The following is a 14,620-nucleotide window of genomic DNA, read 5'->3' as shown; positions in this document are numbered from 1 at the left end:
AAAGAGGTCGAGGCAGAAAGGAATGGCTGTGGATGAGGGATTGAGGAGGAATTGAACTGTAGTTTATTAATGAGGGATTTGTTATTCGAACGGAAATAGGCCTTGTTTGGATTAACTACTAGTTAATGAGAGTTTTTCAATTAAAATATTATGATCTTCACTTGTCAAATAGTCCATAAATGGTTATTGGTGTTTATCGAGTAGTTAAACGAGAGTTTTTGAAAAAATTGAGATTCAGCAGCTAACTTTAATTTATATATAAGCGAATCTATTATCTAAAATATATTTGTAGTTATTTAAGATTTTTTCCTTTTCCATAATTATTTGTGGAGAAGTTTATCCAAATTGCCCTTAGTCTTGTGAATTTAGTTTATTATAAAGCTATTGGGTTTTTCATTTGGCATCTATTTGCGGAGAAGTTTATCCAAATCGGTTCTTAGCTCTCCTATTCCCTCAAAATGTTTTTTATATGCAGCAAGCGACCACATGCCTTGCTGAGTTGGATCAGTCACCTTTGACTACAACACGGGATTCAATGAACCCCTTTTTTAATGCAATTGTTAAGCCAGAATTGCTTAAGCACCAAGATAGGGATGTCAAGCTTCTAGTTGCAACATGTATTTGTGAGATAACTCGGATCACTGCACCAGAAGCTCCTTATAATGATGAAATTCTAAAGGTGCGTTTCTCTTACTTAAATTATCTACTTGTTGTTCATTTTCTTATTCACAAATCAAAAGGGAAACTTTTCCCTTATAGTTTGTGCCTAAAAATGTTGGAACATTGTTTATGGTTATCCTTTGTGCTAATCGATGTTAGATCTCCCTGCAGGATACCTTTCGGTTGATTGTAAGCACTTTTAGTGGTCTAAGTGATACTAGCGGTCTATCCTTTGGACGGAGAGTTGTTATATTGGAGACTCTTGCAAAATATAGGTCGTGTGTTGTGATGTTGGATCTTGAATGTTATGATCTGGTGAATGAAATGTTCAGTACTTTCGTTACAGTTGCCAGGTTTGTTTATCATTAAATCTTATAGTTAATCGTCAAGTGTGTGCCAATGTTAATTACTAATAAATACGAGTTTCCTGAATATTTCTGCTATTCACTTCCAAGATTGCAAACTCAGTATCTTGTATTTTTTTTCTCTCTAGCGCTTATGTTCTTCTACCTGGTTGTAAAATATGAAATGAATTGAAGATAATTAGACAAACTATACAGCTTTGCAATTTGTATACTTGGAATATGATGTTTATATACAATCTCCACCTAGTGGGACAAGGCTTGATTATCACTGTTGAAACTTTAAACTGTTAGACAATAAGACATGTGTCCTATCCACTTTTCTTGTAGGCCAAATTTTCTATGCTTCTTTCTTGTAAAAAAAAAATCCTCTTTCGAATAATAAATGTTGTCCATGTATTTTGTTTCATGCTTAGAGATGATCACCCAGAAAGTGTCCTGTCATCCATGCAAACTATAATGGTGGTTCTCTTAGAAGAGAGCGAAGATGTGCACGAGGATCTGTTATCTATTTTACTTTCTACATTAGGCCGTGGAAATAAAGTACGTATTTTTATAAATTATTTTTCCTGTTGAAGACAGATAGCTAATGTTCTTACTGCTCTAAATTCTAATATTAAAGAAACACGATTTTGTGGAATTTTAATTCCAGGGTGTTACTATGGCTGCAAGAAGACTTGCCATGAATGTCATACAGCAATGCATGGGAAAACTTGAACCCTGCATTAAACAGCTTTTGCTATCGTTGATGTCTGGAGATAGCAAGCTAGTGAACAGACAAATTGAATACCATGGAATTATCTATGATCTGTATTGCTGTGCTCCTCAGATCCTTTTTGGAGTTCTCCCTTATGTGACCGGAGAGCTACTGGTAATTGGTGTTTTATTGGCTTTGAGCAATATCAAGTATTTCCTCTGTTATAACCTTATTGCTACAATGTTTTCTTTAATATGGTTATGCTTTGTCGAGGTTCTGAGTTTTGAAACATATAAAGTTGTAATATCAGTCATTTTGGCATATTGTCCCTTATCAATTTGTTCATGAGTTTGGTTAAATTATACTTTTTGTGCTCTTTTGATGTCTGGTTTCTCACTTGTAATCTGGAAATTCGTATGTAGACGGACCAATTGGAAACCCGCTTGAAAGCAATGAACTTGGTTGGTGATATGATTTCTCTTCCTGGAACTTCCATTCCTGAAGCATTTCAGCCCATATTTTCAGAATTCTTAAAAAGGTTGTCTGATAGAGTTGTTGAGGTTCGAATGTCTGCCCTTGAGCATGTAAAGAACTGTCTGCTGTTGAATCCTTTTAGAGCCGAAGCTTCACAGATATTATGTTAGTGCACTGAACACGAACATCCATTCAGTAATTTTTTTAATCTTTATATTGTATATATCGTATCTGCTGATTTTATTTGAATTGAACTTAGCTGCACTTTGCGAGCGGCTGCTGGATTTTGATGAAAATGTTCGAAAGCATGCTGTGGCTGTTATATGTGATGTGGCATGTCATGCCCTAAATGCAATTCCACTTGAAACTGTGAAACTTGTAGCAGAACGGCTTCGTGATAAATCTGTATGTATATTTTGTTTTTTGTGTGTTTCTTAGCTAACTGTTTGTTGATTTTGACTATGGTATCTCATTTCCCCTTTTCATTTTGCTTTTGCAGCTACTTGTTAAAAAGTATACATTGGAGAGATTGGCTGAAGTGTATAGAGTTTTTTGTGAGAAAAGCTTTGTCGCAGACAATCTCAATGGGTATGACTGGATTCCTGGAAAGATTGTTAGATGTTTCTATGACAAAGATTTCAGGTGAATACACTTGTGCTTAATTCTTTAACATTTTTGTCATTATTTGCAACATTATTATCAACATTTTTGGATATTGGTTTTTATGTTAGCAATAAAGTAAGGACCACTTCAATTTTTCTTAAAGCCTTATTTTTAGTAGTCAAGCTGAAACATTTGTTTAGCCAATTGATTTTACCATTTACTGAAATTGAATTATTTGTCTCAAAATGAAATCAGATATTTATCCAGTCCAACTTAATCCATATACTATTCAGTTTGGTCCCCCTAGATTTTAGTAGAATTTTTTTGAAGTTTTGCAATGTGAAATAAGTACTCATGAGTCCTGACTGTGACTACTTATATTCAAGGCTTTTATCTAGGAATCATTTTCTTACCATGTGCTATATATATGTTAGTATATGTTTGTAATAACACATAATCCATTATTTCCTGTACGAGAAAATTGTTACCTGGAGAAAGCAGATAGATTAAAATAGTTTTTATTTTTTTTTAACAATTATCCAATCACAACTTTCTATTTTTGGAAGGTAAATTACAAGTTCATACAGTATGTGGGTACAATATATTTTTGATCCAAATATATGTCTCTCATTTTCAATTTGATCCTTATACATTTTTTTTTTCAATTTAGTCCCTTTATTTTCAATTTAATTCTTGCCATATACTGTTGTTATAATGCCATATATATTGAAGTTATAATATTGCGGAGTATAGGATCAAATTGAAAATGAGGCATCAATTAGATATAGGGATCACATCATGTACATAATCATTTTCAATTTGGTCTATATATGCTTATCATTTTCTCTATGCCAAACATTACAGTGTTATAAAAACAAACTGCAGGGATAACATTGTTCATATAGGGCCTAAATTGAAAACTTTATTCGTGTACGGACCTATTTAAAAATAAGTTACTTGTATTTTTTCACCTAAAGATTGGCCATCTATTTTACTGTTTGATATGGTCAATGGCTTACATGTGGTATCTGTTGCTTTGACTTGTATCTTTTTCCCAATAGCATAACGTTTTTCAGTTTCCACATACTTTTCTACCAAAATGGGAGAAGTTGGACACACTGGGGGTGAATATTGTTTTAACAACAGAATTGTTTTCTCAATAGTTTGTTTCATTATATTTCCTTTTTGGTTTGGTTTTCTGTTCTATTTTTTCATGTTAGAGGCGTTCTAATCATAGGTGATTTTCTTGTTCATTTCATTATGCAGATCTGATATAATTGAATCTGTTTTATGTGGATCCTTATTTCCAGTAGAGTTTTCAATTAGTGATATTGTTAAACACTGGGTTGGAATTTTCTCTGGATTTGATAAAGTGGAGGTCAAGGCTCTTGAAAAGATATTGGAGCAGAAACAAAGGTAAGCCTGCTTGACTTCTCTGGTTTCTCAACATCAGTAAGCAATAAAAGTTTCATTTGTATGGTATTTCTTTGGTAACAGGTTACAGCAAGAGATGCAGAAGTATCTGTCTCTGAGGCAGATGCATCAGGTATGTAACTTTGGAAGTTGGAAAAATGAACTTCTCATAGGAAATTTGATGACAAAATGGATTTGATTTGTATTTAAATGCAGGATAAAGATGTTCCTGAGGTCCAAAAAAAGACTTTTTTCTGTCTCAGAGTAATGTCCCATTCGTTTTCTGACTTCATAAAGGCCGAAGAGAGTTTCCAGATTCTTGATCAGTTAAAAGATGCTAATATCTGGAAGATTTTGGCAAATCTTGTTGACCCAAATACTACCCTCCATCAAGCACGCACCTATCGGGTAAAATAATCAGTGATTGATAGATATATTTTCAGGGGTGCATATTTTGGAAAATCACGGCTACAAACTGTGTAGACATTAGTCTTTAAAGTGAATATGACTTACAATTAGACATATTTGAAGTGAATATGACTATTTAATCAATTTTGTAGTAGTTAAAGAAAGAATATGTACCTTGGACTGTGTTATTTACTGATTTCAGTCATTTTTGTATTTATTTGTTTCTTGTCTGCAGGATGATTTGCTTAAAATACTTGGTGTGAAGCATCGTCTCTATGATTTTCTTAATACCTTCTCTGTGAAGTGCTCGTACGTGCTTTTCAACAAGGAGCATGTAAAAGCGATTCTTGCAGAAACAGTAGCTCAAAATTCTGCAGAGAATGCTCACTGCACACAATCTTGCATTAATTTATTGGTGGTAAGAGCATGTCGTCTTTATGTGTCTTGGACTATTGCACTTAATTTTATAGCATTTATCCATGAATTCTGGCACAAACCATATAGATAAATAGTTCCTAGCTTTTGCTTGCAATGTTGCGAATGGTGCTTTGTGCCTTTGCATGATGCCGATTAATTAGGATGATTGTGTATACAAAGTGCTGATTTATCCTAAAAACTAAGTTGTTAGGAGAAGGGCCAGGAATGATTTTGATTTATATCTCTAAACAGCCCCTCGAGTGAAAGTCCTTAAACTTAAAGTCTGAACAAAGCACATGCCTGCCTGAAATGTATTTGAATTGAGAATGCTATCTGACATGGATCAAACTCTTGATCATTTGGTCAAAGAAGCTGTGATGTTGTAAGGGTCTGTATGATCTGTTGAAGGGCCAGGAATGATTTTGATTTATATCTCTAAACAGCCCCTCGAGTGAAAGTCCTTAAACTTAAAGTCTGAACAAAGCACATGCCTGCCTGAAATGTATTTGAATTGAGAATGCTAACTGACATGGATCAAACTCTTGATCATTTGGTCAAAGAAGCTGTGATGTTGTAAGGGTCTGTATGATCTGTATGAATTATGATAGGATAAGACATGATTATACAAGACCTGATAAAATTTTCAATACTATACAGTGTTTGGTGGTATGACATTGTATACAATAGTATATTTAATAAAGCGATACTATGTACTTATTAAAAATAAAACTTAAAACTTACAAATTTAATTTTTTCATTTGTACTTGTAAGTTCAAATATTTGTTAGATGACTACTCGAGGACTATAATAGGAAATTTTTTATATAAGCTTATTCATGAAAACTTTATCAATCCTAATCCCTCTCCCAAGGAATGATTAAATTATCCATTATTTTGGTGTATAAGAGGGGTTTGATGGATATACTTAAATGATAAATTGTTAATTAAATAATACATTGTTCACATCAAACAACCTATAAAGTAATAATGTATTGTAAGAATCTATACTATTATGCCTAATATGCATGCCAAACAAGCCCTAAATGTCATAGCTGATAAGAGAAGGTCAAAGAATAGTTTTCTAGTAAGTGCCATGTCATATGAGTTTGTATTTTGGATGCTTTTAATTTTTTCTGCCTTATTTCTCCGACAACTTATTTTTTTCTGCTATGAAGCAGTGGTCTGGTTTGGATCATTGTGGACATGAGAATTAAGAATTTGAGAGAACAATCTTTTCTTACTTTAAAGTTAACTTGTTATAAACTGCAGATCATTGCTCGTTTCTGTCCATTGCTTCTTAGTGGTAGTGAGGAGGAACTGGTGAATCTACTGAAGGATAATAATGATAAGATTAAAGTGGGTATTCTGAATGTTTTAGCTAAGGCCGGTGCTACTATTCGTAAACAACTTTCAGTAACATCAAGGTGCTGATTTTAATCTTGTTAATCTTTTAAATCCATTCCCCGGTATAATTTTTTTTTTCTTACTATCTCCTTGTTTATACAGTTCAGTAGACCTTATATTGGAGAGGTTATGTTTAGAAGGCAGTCGGAGACAGGCAAAGTATGCTGTCCATGCATTGGCTGCAATAACAAAGGATGATGGCCTCAAGTCTCTTTCTGTTCTATACAAGGTTTCATATAGTTGATTCATTTATTTTAAACACTGTTTTGTTTTTCTTCCACTCTAATTTTTGTCACATATACAGAAACTTGTAGATATGCTGGAAGAAAAAACACATCTGCCTACTGTATTGCAGTCTCTGGGGTGTATAGCGCAGACTGCAATGCCTGTTTTTGAAACTAGAGAGAGTGAAATTAAAGAATTTATAACAGACAAGATTCTAAAAAGTGATGGTGTAAGCATTTCAAATCTCGCTGAATGGTGTGCTCATTTATAAAATAAACATAGAAATATTTGATTGTAATGTATGCTTCGCTGTTTCAGAAAGATCACACTAGAACATCTTGGGATGATAAAAGCGATCTCTGTATGTTGAAGGTTGGTAGGAAATAGTCTCTTCTGTTTAATATATTTTGGATATACTTTTTGTTCTTTATGTAGACATTAGAAAATGCTTTGAGTTGGCTTCTTGTTTGACATTTTATTAGAAAATGTTTCTCTATGCGCCCTTTCTTATTAGAAAATGTTTCTCTATGCGCCCCTTCTTTTTCTTTTTTCTGCAGATATATGGCATTAAAACCTTAGTAAATAGCTACTTGCCTGTCAAAGATGCTCATGTTCGTCCTGATATTGAAAGTCTTCTGGATATCCTTAGGAATATACTATCTTTTGGTGAAATATCGAAGGACTTGCAATCAAGGTATATAAGCTTCAGAGTTATATTTTTTAAATAAATTTAAAATTGGATGGTAGGTTCAAATATTATGTACTCATTTATGTTCTCTTGCAGTCCAGTTGATAAGGCCCATTTGAGGCTTGCTGCTGCAAAGGCTGTTATTCGTTTGTCAAGGCTATGGGATCAAAAGATACCAGTTGATATTTTCCACTTAACTTTAAGGCTATCTGAGGTGGGCTTTTCTTCTGTTTATTTAATTGCTTGTTGAGCATTTATAACTTTTCAGTTTCACCATATTGTTAGCAGGACATAGGGCTTCTTCTATTCATATGTTGCGGCAGAAATCAGTTTGATGAAATTTTATTTCAATGTTGAAACAAATGATTCTCATTGTCTTTTTTTTAAGTGTGTAGATTAGTTTTCCTCAAGCTAAGAAGGTTTTCTTAAGCAAAGTTCACCAATATGTTAAAGACCGCCTTTTGGATACCAAATATGCATGTGCCTTCTTATTCAACATATTTGGATCCAAGCCACATGAATTTGCAGAGGTAAGTTGTTGATCTGTCGTCTTTTTCATAATTGCAATTTTCCCGTTCTTTGACATTAATTTTTAGATTTCGTTATGAATCCTGTTTGTTAATGCAGGATAAACAGAATCTGACAGACATTATTCAAATGCACTATCATGCGAAGGCACGGCAAATTCCTGTGCAATCAGATGCAATTTCCTCGACCATTTACCCGGAATACATCCTTCCATACCTAGTTCATGCACTTGCTCATCACTCATGTCCCAATGTTGAGGAGTGCAAGGATGTTGGAGCATATGATAATACATACCGGTACTATATTACCCACTTACAATATATCTCTATGCCGAATCCATTTTTAGACACTCCTCAAAAGGGTATGAAAGACTCAAAATAATGAAAAGCATTAGCCAGGAATAGAAGGAATGGAGATTTAGTTTACTTTTGGTATTCAATAAATATAGGGTCCTGTATAATGATTTTATGACTTATATCAACACATGTATTGCTAACATTTGGTTCTCATTAGTCAGAATTTGAACGATAAGAAGAATGCCACATGCTTATAAAATTGAAGATATCTAAAGAGTTTGCCTTTATGCTACTGGGCTGCCCATTATTATTTCACATGCTATGGAAGCTTACTGGTCACTATTATAAGCAAAAAAAAAGTCTTAAATATTGGTCATAATTATAAGCAAAAGTTAAATACTTTTGACTCATTTAATGCTATTATTCCCAATACACCCTTCATTTATTTCGAAACATTTAATGTTGATAGTTAAGTATTTGACGTTAAAAAGATTTAATTTAGTAAATTTAACTTGTATATACATGAAATCTAGAAAATTAATTGCACTTAGCTACGTTTCTTAATACCCGTGAAAGTAGTTTTTTTTGCTTGCAATAGTGATCGGAGGGAGTATTAATTTGGAATCACACATTAAAAATCTGCACACGAGTGTATGTATAGTAAATGCTTTTGCTTTGATGGGTCTCCCTGCTAATGCATAGTTGATAATATACCCTGTACAAACACATGTAATGGTCTCTGAAGTTTTTTTTGGTTGTGACGACTTGTACTTCACAAGTCCTTGCTTATATATTGTTGATTTGAAATATGAACGAGGGTTAGAACTGTACCAATACCTACGAATTTACTTTTTATCAAACATCAAAACATAGAATGTGTTGGGGAATGCTCATTGTTACTGATTGTATATTCTGTTTTGAATTTTTAGGCAGTTGCACCTAATACTGTCAATATTACTCCAAAGAGACGAAGGTGCCAAGTCAGAAGAAACTACTGACAAAGAAAAGGAAATTATATCTACCATCACTTCTATCTTTCAGAGTATCAAACTTTCTGAAGACACGGTTGATACATCAAAGACAAAGGTTGAGTATTATTTTGTTATTACTTATAAGTAGTTACATATTGAAAATTGTAATAGATTATGACATACATCTGTGGTCAATGAATTTTCAGAATTCTCATGCAATATGTGACCTTGGGTTAGCAATAACTGAACGGTTAGTGCAGAAGGATGTTGATCTGCAAAAATTGTCCCATTCAATGCCTCTGCCTCCAATGCTATACAAAGCATTTGAGAAGAAGGAAGGAGATGACACTATGGTATGCTTTTTTTTGTCAGTCCTGTATGTTAAAGTATTCTTGTTCATATTATATAAAATGCTTTCCAAAAGTTTCTAATTCTTAAATAGGAAACCTTTTGTTGAATCGAGATTGAATAATAGTGTTGGTGTTTCTTGCATCATACTAGCACCTGAATATGCTAGTTCTATATGTTATTGAACTATTATGAGTGTTTTGACTGAATGTATTTTTAGTTGATTAAATTTATCTAATGCTTGAACTCTGCTATATACATACAGTGATGGTTTCATTATGTAAAAAATTTCCTTCCCATTAAGCTTCATATTATCTTATTGCTTGATGGGTGTGCTTAGAGCAGTATTGTTTAGATGCTTTTCTGAACAGGCAATGGAGTTGGGTTTGTTCATGATTATTGACACAGATTATTGAACAACACTACCTTTCAACGAATTGTGTGAGACTAGTCTACCTTTTGAGTAGCCCAAAACTGAATATGTTATACCAGTCTTCTCTCTGTTGATGTATTCATGAAATAGCCTGGACATTGTTATTGTTGTTTTTGTTTTTGTTATTATTATTATTAATAATAATAATATTTTTTTGGTGCAAATTATTATTATTATTAGATCTCCGATGACTTTAATTAATGCAACTGAATTCATCTGGCAGATAAGTGAGGTGAAAAGCTGGGTTGTGGATGACTCCACATTGGCTCACTTTGAATCTCTTGAACTGGAAATGGTATGTTTGATGCAACTGAAAAGTTACTTGGCAACTTTCATTGCTTTTAAGATTTTGAAAACCATGTGATTATGCTTCTTTTACGTCAGGTTCGATCCCAATTAGCTGAGGATGAAGCTTCAAAGGACAATGAAGAAAAGGAAAATGAAATGCCTCTGGGAGTGATGTTAAAGCACATCAAATCTCAGGGAATTAGTGGCAAAAAAGTAAAAAAAGTGAAGTCTGTGCCAGCTGAAACAAAAAAGGTTGAAAATGATAATGGCATCTTAAATACGGACCGACAGACCAACTTGGACAACATGGGGTCATCTATTAATGTTGAACCATGTAATGGTCGTGGGCATTCTTTAAGTAAGAAAACACCGAAGGATCCAGAGCATACTACAGGTCAAAAAAGAAAAACTGGAGAAACAACACCTGCTCCCGTGTCTAAACGAAGTAGGTCTTCCTCTGCTCATGGTAAACTGAGATTATCAACTAATACGTTAAATTCATCTCCAAGAGGTTCAGGAGTAAACTCCCCTGGAGCAAAATTAGTGTTGGATGCAGAAATAAATCCTGATACAGATAGCGAAACCATGCAGAGAATAACAGTCAAAGACTTGTTAGTGTCCTCACTAAAACGAAAAGTTAAGGGCTCTGAAAGCTATCATAACGAAGAGTCGAATAAACATGTTGAATACGACATGAAGGTATAAAAGTCTTACTGTGAAATAGACTTTATGCTTATATTAGATGTAGTTTGTCAATGTAGACATCTACTTATCTTTTGGCTCGGATGCAGAGTCCTGATGATATGAAACAAAGCGAAAAGACTACAAGTACTAATTCCAAGTCATCCACACATTTTAGTAAAAAGACTAAAAGAAAAAGTATTACAGGATTGACTAAGGTAAACTCTATTTACAAGCTTTCTCAGTTTGTGTTCGAGAGGCTTACAAGTTTATAGTGTCTTCATGCTATCTGTGGATCTCTTACCCTGCCTCCCGTAGTTTGTATGTCATAATTTTGCAACCTGCCTGTTCCTTTGGTCATTGTTTGACTGGTCTACCATCTACAGTGCGCGATGAAGGAAGGTGAAATTGATACTGAAGATCTAATTGGTTGCAGAATTAAAATTTGGTGGCCTACGGATAAGAAGTAAGTACTTACTATAAATTTTAAGTGAGCAGTTGCAGAAGCAATATAAATCATTTGTGTCAATTGTTTTGGTCATTCAATAGGGAAAACAAGAAATTTTTGTTTTTTGTTTTTTAGTGATGGGAAGCATTTTGAGTACATTTTCAAAATGACCTTTCTTACAAAGTCCGATGCGCTCATTCTGTATATGACTTTCTTATTTTGTTTATATCTCAGTTTCTTCGTGCTGCATTTGTTTTCATTAACTTCTGTTACATTCTAATGGGGGCTGTAATTAGCATCTGACACTTCGCCTACCATGCTTCTTGTACCCTAGATAGAATTTCCTAAAATTATAATTTCTTCTCTTGTCTGCATAGAATTTCTAAATAAAGTTCTCATCTTGGTGTGTTGATGTTTTGCAGATATTATGGAGGCACTATAAAGTCTTATGATCCTTCAAAAGGGAAACATGTGGTAAGCTAAATAATGCTGAACTTGCCTTCTGAATTGGGCACAAAGATTTCCTGCTTGCTTTCTGTTACTTATTTACAATTCTGATACACATTACTGATGACATGTGGAAGATATTATATGATGACGGAGATGTAGAAATACTCCGTTTGGAAAAGGAGCGCTGGGAGCTTTTGGACAAGGGTCGTAAATCTACTAAGGTCTCCGGTTTTCCATTAGTGCTAATTGTACATTTATTATTTCCACTAGAATATATCAGTTATGATTAATTAAAATCAGAATATCTGATGTATTTTTTTGTTTTTTATTTTCTTTCCAGAGGATAAAACTCTCTGGGCACAAAAATAAAGGTTCAAGTGGTTCACCAAGTAAAAAGAAAAAAGAGATGTGAGTTGAAACACCTGAGACTGTTATTACACATCTGTGGTTCTGTTTTATGTTCTAATCATCGTAATTTGTATAATTGTTATATAGAGTTAATGGTAAACAATCTCCAAGCAAGCCTGTAAAACATAGACAAAAGCATGCATCAAAAAGTTATTTCCATCAAGAGGAGGCCAAAGAGACTTCTGATATATCAAATCCTGAAGAGACCATGACCTCTAAAGCTGATGAGATGAACTCAGGTAATGCATCTTAAAGATATATGGTTCATTGTTATATTGCTAATTTGGTTTATTCAGAAATTAATATTACACCTATGATATTTTCAACTTCAATTAATAGCAGTGATTATGCTTCCCCATATTTGTTTGTGTCAATGACTTTTCTTCATTTTTGTTTAATCTCTTTGTATCATGAATTTTCTTTTCAAGGTGGTTCAGAAGAGGAACTGGCTACAGGGATGGATGAAATCACAACAAAGGGGAAGAAATCTAACAAGAAAGTAAGATCTGTTTCCAGAAAAAAGAGGCTCAAGAAAACCAAGAATTTTCGTTATATGGAAGAATCAGACCAAGATAAACAGGATTATAGTGATATGATTTCTGAAGATAAAGAGAGTGTCCCACAATATAGCTCAGAAGAGAGAAAAGCGGATGAATCAACTGAAGCTCTGAGGGAAAATGTTCAAGGAGAAGAAGAATTGGAGTCTGAGGGGGATCAAGATAACAGCGATGTTGGGGTTAGTCCTGGAGAAACAGAGAAATCACATATAGAGCCATCAAGTCCTGATGATGTCAGCATTGCTGAGATTTCTGACGACGTTCCTTTGGTAAATAACTAAGCCTTTGCATAATTTTTCTGTTTTCTAGTAATTGCTTTAAGCTCAACATTGAGAATGACTGATGCAGAGCAAATGGAAGTGTCAGACGGGTAAGAAAAACTCAAGGAAAACGCGGTGAGCAGTTTAACAGCTGTAGCTTGTCTCTGTCAAGATTGCTGCAGAGGTGGTGATGTGCTGTACAAGTATTGGCGTGAATGATGACTGTGGAATTGGAGATATTTTGTTATTAACATATTAATAGTTATGCTCCATGCCTTACTACAGTCACACTGTTGAATGTGTAAAATAACACTAGTTGAAAAGGAAAATTTGAAAGATTTTTTTTAGGGTTATGTTCCTGATAAATGAATGACCTTTTGTTAGTACAGGTGATAGGTTCAGCATATGATTCATTTAGGTGTTTGCTTACCCTTCCAACATAGATGATATAATTGACCGGGACAAGATAATCAACAATGTGTACAGCTATATGTGGGGATATTCGTATCTTTATTATTTATACTTCTGTATTGTTAACTGATGAAACTTTAAAGGACAACCATACTATCAACTCCTTAATTTGTATGGAATCATTGACACCAAAAACAGGGTGAAGAATTCAAAATTTGTATTTAAATCACCAAGAGAATAGAGGTATTTAAATTTAGCATGATATTCATGTTTTACATTTAAAATTTCAACTCAAATATTCATGTAATTATTGCATAAATTGTATTATTATGAAGTTAATTTTTAATCATTTACATTTAACTCAAATGGTACTGATTACTCAATTTAAAAAAACTCTTATTCATCTCTAAATCTCATCATGATTTGATACATTTTCATTATTTGACTCTAACTATTGTAATTTTTTTTGACTCTTAGCAATTATAACTACTGAGTGCAAAAAAGCAATTTTAAAATATACGGTATTAAGAATTAATATTAACCTGAAATTGTGTGAAGAAAAAACATAGCAATGAGTAAATTTATAAAAGAATAATTTTTCTACATAAGATCACAGAATAATCGTTAATTTTTCTACATAAAGATCACAGAATAATCGTTGTGAACGGAACGTCCAATGATATTGTGTGCCAACTATAGTTGGTTTGATCTATTTTACATGCATATTTATTGAAATCATTCAACAACAACAATTATGTACTTCTTTTTTAAGTAAGTATTGTTTAATTTTTTTTTTTTACATAGATTAAAAAATTTATAAATAATTTTTATTTATTTATAATTTTATAAAATTATCGTTATAAATTATCGATTATTAATCATAATTGTTGTCACAAAAAGAGAGGGAAATTGGAAAACTAATAATCAATGTCACATAAAAATGCATAATATATAAAATATATAAATTTTGAGGGTTTAATAGATTGCACTAACAGCATAAGCATAAAAATTACAATCACCTGATATGATTATATAATTAATACTTCATATTAACAAACAACGCAGTTTGGATGGGATGCATTACTTAGTAAATAGTAGGTTAAAGAGATTCTTGTGTATTGTTTAAGCAGTAAGTTTATAGATGATGAATGTATATCCTCTTGCTGACACAATGAAATGATCTGAAAGAAA

The 14,620-nt window shown here is 33.1% G+C and overlaps 1 protein-coding gene across 1 annotated transcript in view; it reads left to right on the top strand.

Moving 5' to 3' along the window:
- Positions 1-13,691, top strand: part of LOC101495699 (sister chromatid cohesion protein PDS5 homolog A-like) — a 14,949-nt gene extending 1,258 nt beyond the window's left edge. The window contains exons 2-32 of the mRNA XM_004507532.4: positions 476-679; positions 832-1,013; positions 1,439-1,565; positions 1,675-1,893; positions 2,142-2,358; positions 2,453-2,598; positions 2,693-2,835; positions 4,063-4,212; positions 4,294-4,342; positions 4,426-4,617; positions 4,853-5,035; positions 6,303-6,457; positions 6,540-6,666; positions 6,742-6,891; positions 6,981-7,034; positions 7,220-7,356; positions 7,447-7,564; positions 7,746-7,880; positions 7,978-8,174; positions 9,104-9,260; positions 9,352-9,498; positions 10,150-10,221; positions 10,311-10,913; positions 11,006-11,113; positions 11,282-11,361; positions 11,766-11,817; positions 11,928-12,014; positions 12,134-12,201; positions 12,289-12,440; positions 12,630-13,027; positions 13,107-13,691. Of these exons, the coding sequence (XP_004507589.1) occupies positions 476-679; positions 832-1,013; positions 1,439-1,565; positions 1,675-1,893; positions 2,142-2,358; positions 2,453-2,598; positions 2,693-2,835; positions 4,063-4,212; positions 4,294-4,342; positions 4,426-4,617; positions 4,853-5,035; positions 6,303-6,457; positions 6,540-6,666; positions 6,742-6,891; positions 6,981-7,034; positions 7,220-7,356; positions 7,447-7,564; positions 7,746-7,880; positions 7,978-8,174; positions 9,104-9,260; positions 9,352-9,498; positions 10,150-10,221; positions 10,311-10,913; positions 11,006-11,113; positions 11,282-11,361; positions 11,766-11,817; positions 11,928-12,014; positions 12,134-12,201; positions 12,289-12,440; positions 12,630-13,027; positions 13,107-13,157 (4,860 nt within the window). The 3' untranslated portion in view covers positions 13,158-13,691. The remainder of the gene's footprint in view (positions 1-475; positions 680-831; positions 1,014-1,438; positions 1,566-1,674; positions 1,894-2,141; positions 2,359-2,452; positions 2,599-2,692; positions 2,836-4,062; positions 4,213-4,293; positions 4,343-4,425; positions 4,618-4,852; positions 5,036-6,302; positions 6,458-6,539; positions 6,667-6,741; positions 6,892-6,980; positions 7,035-7,219; positions 7,357-7,446; positions 7,565-7,745; positions 7,881-7,977; positions 8,175-9,103; positions 9,261-9,351; positions 9,499-10,149; positions 10,222-10,310; positions 10,914-11,005; positions 11,114-11,281; positions 11,362-11,765; positions 11,818-11,927; positions 12,015-12,133; positions 12,202-12,288; positions 12,441-12,629; positions 13,028-13,106) is intronic.
- The last annotated feature ends 929 nt before the right edge of the window (positions 13,692-14,620 follow it).

This window comes from Cicer arietinum, chromosome 7 (assembly GCF_000331145.2).
Source record: "Cicer arietinum cultivar CDC Frontier isolate Library 1 chromosome 7, Cicar.CDCFrontier_v2.0, whole genome shotgun sequence".
In the NCBI taxonomy this organism is placed as follows: Eukaryota; Viridiplantae; Streptophyta; class Magnoliopsida; order Fabales; family Fabaceae; genus Cicer; species Cicer arietinum.
Note: the sequence above shows the minus strand (reverse complement) of the source record. Positions and strands in the feature narration are given on the sequence as shown.